This window comes from Hoplias malabaricus, chromosome 5 (assembly GCF_029633855.1).
Source record: "Hoplias malabaricus isolate fHopMal1 chromosome 5, fHopMal1.hap1, whole genome shotgun sequence".
NCBI classification, from domain to species: Eukaryota; Metazoa; Chordata; class Actinopteri; order Characiformes; family Erythrinidae; genus Hoplias; species Hoplias malabaricus.
In genome coordinates this window covers 54,294,768-54,304,002 of record NC_089804.1, presented here as the reverse complement: position 1 = coordinate 54,304,002, position 9,235 = coordinate 54,294,768, and the positions used below count along the sequence as shown (strand labels likewise).

At 42.8% G+C, this 9,235-nt stretch overlaps 1 protein-coding gene across 1 annotated transcript; it reads right to left on the bottom strand.

The window, feature by feature from the left end:
• Nucleotides 1–6,899: 6,899 nt before the first annotated feature.
• On the bottom strand, nucleotides 6,900–8,066 carry fam110c (family with sequence similarity 110 member C). Its single transcript, XM_066670309.1, has one exon. It carries the CDS (start codon nucleotides 8,064–8,066, stop codon nucleotides 6,900–6,902), a length of 1,167 nt encoding a protein of 388 aa, XP_066526406.1.
• Between the last annotated feature and the right edge of the window lie 1,169 nt (nucleotides 8,067–9,235).

Here is a 9,235-nt window from a genome sequence, read left to right as displayed (position 1 = left end):
GCATCCAATGATTCCAGGTAGGCTCTGGACCCACTGTGACACTGAACTAGATAAGGGTTACAGATAATGAATGAATGTTGTGGGTGCATATCCCAAATGAATATTTTTTGGCTCCTTCATCCAAGAATTAGCTATGACTTAATTCCAAAATATTTTTTTCTTTGACATATTCTGCACCATTGTACAAGAGCCTTTATTTTATTCTGTAGTGCCCTGTTTAGAGAGATTTAACCTGTGTGTCCATGCTCCTACTCCAGCTACTAACATGGGATAAAGTCTAAGGGCTGCAGTTTCCGTTTACTCTCACTCTTCCTTGTGACCAGCCTGTTTTCTAACTTGAAGTGGGTTACTGGTTAAATTTTAATACCAATAAGACATTTAGATCCCAGGCTCGTATGATCAGCCTGGTCAAAAGGCACAGAGACGCTGTCAGACCATATGAGGACAGTTGTACTAAAGGGTTGTAAACAGTCAACAGTTGAAAATCTCCATGTATGGAAGTCTCAGTAAATATCTCATTTAACCTTTTGTGCTTCACCTGGTGTGAGGTGATAAGTGTAAGCCTTCAGCAGCAAGACTTGACCTTCACAAGTAGTCTCTATATATGGTCAGATATGTTCTGGTGTGTGTGGTTTGATCATGTGATTTGTGATTTGAAAGATTAGCATCAAGTGTTTAATTTTCCTAAAGCTTTTTGTTTCTCTTTTTTTTTTTTTGAGGTCCACTTATATATGTGCTTTTAATGATATCAAAAAGAGTTGTTAATTTTAACAAACCTGCTTTCCAACCTCAGTTTTTGTTTTAAAAAATTATGTAAGCATGCTATTATGCTAAGCTATTGGGGATAGCTAAGCTAATGTGTGACATGCATATATATTATACAATGTCAATCTTGGTTAGAATCAGTATGTTTGAAATTGTTAGATTTGTACTAAAATAAAATGTAATTAAATATTATTTTAGCGGCACGGTGGCGCAGCAGGAAGTGTCACAATCACACAGCTCCAGGGACCTGGAGGTTGTGGGCTCGATTACCGCTCCGGGTGACTGTCTGTGAGGAGTGTGGTGTGTTCTCTCTGTGTCTGCGTGGGTTTCCTCCGGGTGACTGTCTGTGAGGAGTGTGGTGTGTTCTCCCTGTGTCTGCGTGGGTTTCCTCCAGGTGACTGTCTGTGAGGAGTGTGGCGTGTTCTCCCTGTGTCTGTGTGGGTTTCCTCCGGGTGACTGTCTGTGAGGAGTGTGGTGTGTTCTCCCTGTGTCTGCGTGGGTTTCCTCCGGGTGACTGTCTGTGAGGAGTGTGGTGAGTTCTCCCTGTGTCTGCGTGGGTTTCCTCCTGGTGCTCTGGTTTCCTCCCACAGTCCAAAAACACACGTTGGTAGGTGGATTGGCGACCATAGTGTCCGTAGGTGTGAGTGAATGTGTGTGTGTGTCTCTGTTGCCCTGTGAAGGACTGGAGCCCCCTCCAGGGTGTATTCCCGCCTTGCGCCCAATGATTCCAGGTAGGCTCTGGACCCACCGCGACCCTGAACTGGATAAGGGTTACAGATAATGAATGAATGAATAAATATAATTTCAATATTAAATATATTATTAACTGAATATAATTAATATTAATATAATATGTATAATTAAAAAATAATTGTTGCAATAGTGTGTTTTTTTCATATCGCCAAAAATATCGTTATCTCCAAAATACCCTGAAATATCGTCAAATATCGTGATGTTATTTTAGGGCCATATCACCCACCCCTAGTTTGGAGCTGGGTGGCTACTCACTGGTTTGATAGACGAGGTCCTGCTGCTTGTTCTGTGTGTGGAATATGTTTGTAAATAAATTATGTCCTTAATTTTAATGTCTAATAATCTTAGCTGAATTCTAAACTGTCCTCAAAGATACTGGTTCCGATGTTATTTGTTGTTTTGTGATTGGACAGATGAGGTCCTGAAGATAGTTGTAATACGTGGACCATGTCTGTCAGTTAAAAACGTTCCAGAGCTATACCATCAAACCCGTATTTGCAGGCTTAAGGTTCATTGAGTTAAAAAAAAGGAGCCCAGTTCCTTTCCAGTTTATTATTTGGGAAAATAATATCTCTCCTGCCCTTATCCTCCCCAAGTGAAATGATTATTTCTGCAAACATAGATGGGGCTTTATAACGAGTTATACTCATTTTAAACAAGATGGTGAAATCTCTGAATACAGACGTAAAACATTTAAACACAGCTTTCACTTTTACATAAAAGAAAAGTCAGTCAAAACCAACAGCAGCATAGTAAGGTGAGTTTGCGTTTTAAAAATCAAACAGTATAGTGACAGATTTATCAGTGCATTCCAGAGGAGCTAGTGACCGTTGTACTGACTTTGAGGAACCACATGGGTGTGAACTAATATGAGCCGGTCGGTCTCTCCCTCTTCAGTCGTTACGCAATGAAAAAGCAAACACTGATTGTTCTGGGCCATATTTTTCCATAGCCCAGAGGTAGGCTGGTATGACCCCTTGGATTCCACAGCTGCCAGACACATAGCCCTGTCTGCTGGGCCTCGGTTTGTTAGATGCCCAGCTCTGAACTACAGCTATCATCACAATACAACATGGACTTCATTCTGGTGTATACAGACCAAGATTACAATGTAGGCTCTTGAAAAGGCCTCTATAATACATTACAATACTGAGAGAAACGACATATGGCAGTTACAAACACACTGGAGTACTAACACAGCTCTTCAGATAACAGGAGGTACGTAGTGATGATATGCTTTTGTCTCATTAATGTCCATCTTTTGATTCATGTGTTTTCTAAGATTTTTGTATACAAACAGCTCATGGAACTGGCTTGTAAATCAGTCACTCACGCACCTACCCATTCACTCACTCATACATACACGTTCCTTTCACATAAATGCTCACAGATAGCAATTCGGACACAAGGGGGCACTATTTCTCACATACTCACTCAAACATAAAGCCTGTTCCACAAGGAGGTGCTATTGTGCTTCACATAAATGACATTATTCTGTCCTTATTTCTAAACTGAACAATCCATAGTGAGCTTTTCACAAAACATTCATGACATTAAGTCATTTAATGTGGGATTATGATTTCGAAAAATGGGATTGTAAACAAAAGCATGAAAAATAATTGAAACAAATGAAATGCACAAAATCCAAATCTTTTCTATTAGATTTGACTTCATTCATTCATTCATTGTCTGTAACCGCTTATCCAGTTCAGGGTCGCGATGGTTGCCTACACGGAATCACTGGGCACAAGGTGGGAACACACCCTGGAGGGGGCGCCAGTCCTTCACAAGGCGACACACACTCACACATTCACAATTCACATACCAACGTGTGTTTTTGGACCGTGGGAGGAAACTGGAGCACCCGGAGGAAGCCCACGCAGACATAGAGAGAACACATCACACTCCTCACAGACAGTCACCCGGAGGAAACCCACGCAGACGCAGGGAGAACGCACCACACTCCTCACAGACAGTCACCCGGAGGAAACCCACGCAGACATAGAGAGAACACACCACACTCCTCACAGACAGTCACCCGGAGGAAGCCCACGCAGACACAGGGAGAATACACCACACTCCTCACAGACAGTCACCCAGAGGAAACCCACGCAGACATAGAGAGAACACATCACACTCCTCACAGACAGTCACCCGGAGGAAACCCACGCAGACGCAGGGAAAACGCACCACACTCCTCACAGACAGTCACCCGGAGGAAACCCACGCAGACACAGAGAGAACACACCACACTCCTCACAGACAGTCACCCGGAGGAAACCCATGCAGACACAGGGAGAACACACCACACTCCTCACAGACAGTCACCCGGAGGAAACCCATGCAGTCACAGGGAGAACACACCACACTCCTCACAGACAGTCACCCGGAGGAAACCCACGCAGACACAGGGAGAACACACCACACTCCTCACAGACAGTCACCCGGAGGAAACCCACGCAGACACAGGGAGAACACACCACACTCCTCACAGACAGTCACCCAGAGGAAACCCACGCAGACACAGAGAGAACACACCACACTCCTCACAGACAGTCACCCGGAGGAAACCCACGCAGACACAGAGAGAACACACCACACTCCTCACAGACAGTCACCCGGAGGAAACCCACGCAGACACAGGGAGAACACACCACACTCCTCACAGACAGTCACCCGGAGGAAACCCACGCAGACACAGGGAGAACACACCACACTCCTCACAGACAGTCACCCAGAGGAAACCCACGCAGACACAGAGAGAACACACCACACTCCTCACAGACAGTCACCCGGAGGAAACCCACGCAGACACAGAGAGAACACACCACACTCCTCACAGACAGTCACCCGGAGGAAACCCACGCAGACACAGGGAGAACACACCACACTCCTCACAGGCAGTCACCCGGAGTGGGGCCCAAACCCACAACCTCCAGGTCCCTGGAGCTGTGTGACAGCACAGAGGTATATATATATATATATATGTGTGTGTGTGTGTGTATTTATGTATGTATTTAAAACATTTACATATAAAACCCCAATAAGTTACACATCATTTGAAACTGGGTTGTTCTTTCACTGGATGAGGGGGTGGATATAGAAGAATTTTCTGGCAGACCAAATCAAAAGTCCACACACACACCACACTTTGAGCAGCCCGGCTGTAGATCAATCAGAGCATATCCTGTGGCATTTTTTCTTTTTCACAGGAAATGCAGCTGTGTATATAAATGGATTAATCTGAGAGCTTCTCTCTCATTTCTTTGCCAAGGCATAACAGGCACAGTTTCATCCGTTTTGATCAAGAAGTCAGGGTTTTAGGAACAGCCAATTCTCAAATGACCTGGATCAGAAAACCAGACGCTGTGCAGGAGGTAAAACTGCTGCGAGGTTCATCAGAGCAGACTTGAATAAAATCCAGCAAGTTTGACCTAGCGTATCCCAGAACCCACTGTTTATCCACACATTGCCTTATTTGATATGGTGGTGATGTCATAGATAAAAACAGGCTCTCTGTAGCATGACAATGATGTCAGTAATATATTTCTCTATATTATCTGTGTCTGAAACAGAAAGTAGCAACCTCGATACCTTGCTGCCATATTGTCTCATGAGTCAGTGAAGGCAATGTTTTAACATGCACTTGTCACTAATTCACAATTGAATCAATAGACCACAACATTGCCCATTGCCAAGAACGTGAAACGTTAAGACTTGCTAGCAAAAACAATTAAAAATTTTGGAGGTAACAGACCACAAAGTCTGTGATGATTTTCATCTGACAAGCGCTGTTGACCACCTTCTCACACAGGATTATGGGAAATGTAAGGCAGCGAAGGATACATCTACACTGCTTTTCAGAAATCTGCCAAAGACAGGAACCTCAGCAGGAAACATCTTATAGAGACGTTCAGGTCAGACTCGTTTCAGTGCTTTTCTCCCAAAGAGTAGACAGCATTTAGGACATTTCAGACACTGAGGGTGATGGAATATAGAGAGAACACTTCCTATAACATGACACTGGTATCACAAAGAGGATATCTTCTCTGTAATGACATGATGTTATAGAAAAAAGATATTTTGTTTAAAATAATATCATGAAACCATCTAACATATTCAAAATGGTGTCATAAAAATAAGACACTTTGTATAAAATGGGAACAAACTCTGACAGAAGACACCTCCTGTGAGATAACAGTGATACCAGTGGGTTAAACACAAACACAAACAGAAAATCTAACCATTTCCCTTTCCTATGAATTAGCATGGTAGCATGCTATAAGTTTGCAAATGCTAAGCTAACAAAGTTATTTAAAAACCTTTGTCCTAATCCAAAATAGACCTGTCACTAGTCTTTCTTAAGATCAATATTTTGGCCCTGAAAGAGCGGTAATAAATGATATTATTCTAATTTTAAGACCACTTTATGCCACTTATGTAATGATTAATAGAATAGCATAATGATGCTATTAGCTAAACAAATTTATTAAAACTATTCAGACACCAGAACTGGAAATTAAAAAAACAATGTTTAACTATACGACATAAATAAAACATAAGTAAAGTAAAACCACAGTTTTCAAACAAATTGACATAACACCCAAGAAAACAGACCAGAGAACAGAACAGAGCGAGCAGCTAAAATATTGGTGATGTTAATTCTTATGTAAACAAACACGCCAGTAAACACAGTGGGCCATACGGAGGTCAGCAAAAATGAATGAAGAAATGTCTATGTATTGTACAATAAGTCAAAAATGTCATTAATCCCTGATAGCAAAGAGACGGCGGGCCACTGAGGGCAAAGTTGGAGGTCCACTAGTGTTTTGCACAGCGTTTTCTGGGCGGACCACTGCTAATAAAACAGAATTTTTAGACAAAACGCCACATTTGAGCACTTTTCCATTCACAGTCCAATTTACATTTTTTTCTTTCATTAGGTTCTTTTTGTAATTCTTTATAAATTAGATTAGTAAATAATTTAAATCAGCACAGTGTCAACATTTTTATCATTTAATCATTTTATATCAGGCTTATACTCATTGTTATATCTCTCAGAGCTGTTGGTAATATGTGTGAGGAGATTATAAATGAGTTATATTGTGTACAGGACTGTAATCTGAGTGGTCCGATGGTGGTCTACAGTCAGTGGTGTGCCAGCCTTTTTATGCCAGTGGACCGATAGATGCTCACTGTCAGGGATGTGACAGGCTTAATTTATAAAAATTGATGTGGTAATTCACTACCTAGGAACTAGAGGCTGACTTGAGACACAGGTAAATAAACATGAACAATATAGTAGCACTGGTCTAAAAAAAAATACCATTTGGTCAAAGGTCAGCATATATATTGAAAATCATATTTCATTCCGAGAGTAACTAATCCAGATCCCGTAGAGTTTTTCCCGACTCTGTGGCATTTCTGCAGCTGTACAGCCATTTGATAATCCGAGCGTTACGCTCTATGACCGACAGGCCTTGTCCAGCTTTCTTGTCCGGTAGCTCATCCTCCTGAAGCCCATCACTGCGGTAACTGCTGCCTTGTGAAAAGCCATCGTCCGATGCGATCACACTCACACTCCTGACCTTACCGGAGATGATTGGCTCCTCCTCTGAAGATTCTGAACATGAGCCAAAATGGCCCCGGCCAATCAACTCGATGATGTCATCGTCAAGGCCACAATATGTAAAAAACCTGTCAAAGTTAGCAAAATTTCTGGAGTAGCGTGAGCTACTATCAGAGTGCGAGCGCGATACTCGGTTTCCACGGCTTGAACGCTCACTTCTGATTGTTGCAGTTGGTTGCTTAGCAACGCCTTCTTGAACAAGTGTAGTGACTGTTGTTAGCTTCCCACCAACATTTTCTGCACCGGTTGGATTTGGTTGCTTAGCAACATTGTCTTGATTGTTTGCAACCGCTCTTTTTGGATGCCTAGCACTATCCTCATAATCCATTGTTCTTAGTTTCCTAGCAACATCCTCTCGATTGCTTGTAACTGCTGTTGTTGGTTTCCTAGCAGCAGCATCTTGATTGGTTGTAGTCGGTGTTCTTGGTTGCCTAGGAAAATGCTCAGTGCTGTTAGCCTCCTCTGTTAGCCGTTGGCTGTTATTAGCCTCAGAGTCTGAGTCCTCCAGCTCTTGACGATGAAAAAGACTCTTTTTGTCTTTGAGCGAATCCAGTAATGTCCGTTTGGTCAGTTTCTTACCACTGACAGCTGGCGAGCCTCTCTGGAGCTCCCCCTTGTGGCGGTACAGTAAAAGCGAATCGGGCCGTTTCTTGCTGCTATTCCTCTTCACCACATTCACCTCATGTGGTGAGTCTCCTCCAGTGAGTTCAGCTGGGCTGTTGGGAGCTGGCGTACTCTGTTCAGGAGATCCACAATCACTACCCGGCTCTGAGGCTTGTGGCCTCTGGTTACGGATATACTCAGGTTTGGTTGCAGCTAGGCGCTCAGCAGCACTACGGCCAGTGGCCTCCCGCTCCCGCTCCATCTGCTTCCTCAGGTACTCCGGCCCTTTCTGCAGAATGCGGGAAGTGTCCAGCATTTTTAGCAGATTCTGTAGTGGCAAAGTCTACAAAAAACACGTGTTATCTTGATGATTTAAAAAGCAGCGTTTAGCTCTGTGCGCCGTAGCCTGGAGTAGTGAAGAACTCATAGAGGGAAAGGCATTCCTGTTGCAGCATGTTATAACCCAGAGCACACACACATATTGCTCTGAACCACACCTGTGCGCTTACCTTACACACACACTACAACTCCTCCTACGAAGAAAAAAAAAAACGGAAACTTGATATTTTCTCAAGGCATTTCGGCACATGACTGAGTCCTGACCCCCAGGGAGGCAAATATGAATTACATAACAATAATGCCTTTCACTTTGCAGCTTTAATGTCTTGAACTCTACCTTCCAAAGAGTCCCAGGGATAGTGGTTTGTAAATAGGATTTGAAGGAATGAAGCAAAAAGAAACCACAGCGGTAAATATTTACTGGAAGGGGTGTAAGTCATTGTGAAATGACATGGGGCAATCACAGAGGCCTGGTCCATAGTTACAGAGCAGTCACAAAGAGCAATAAACACTTCCTTAATTTGTTCTGAGATTAGTATTAGTATTAGTAGGGATTTCACCTCCCCTAGCCCCCCACCCCCACCCCACCACTTCCTTCCCTGTAGGAACTGTGGAATATGGAGTGCATTTTGATTAAAAGATATCAGGAAAATCAAGAAACAATGTGTGTGGGGGCTGTTTTAACTACAACAACATGGAACAGACCCAGACGCTAAATTTATAGCTTACCCGCTAAGTGAAGTGCATAAATGGACCAGCAGATGGCAGTATGTGTGCGTGTGTGTGTACATTCCACGGCCGTCACCAGAGATTAAATATTAGTGGAGCTAAATTTTAACCAGGGGGTCTGGGGTAATTGCCTCATAGCAGCAAATTTCTTTGATGAGGAACAGATTAAGCAAAGTCACACATATATATAGTTGAATATCCATCTAGTTTTCAAAACTAAACTGAGCTGTGAACAGCTATTAACTCATTATATACAGGCATTTGTAAAATATACAGTCACAACGTCAGGAAAGAACAGTCTGACCCATATACCGCAGATTTTAACTGACTATTTCAGCAGGTTTACTTTGCATTCATCAATAATCAGGTCTCCTCTGGTTAGCTTAATGCTATTTCAACATACACCGTGTTTAGTGT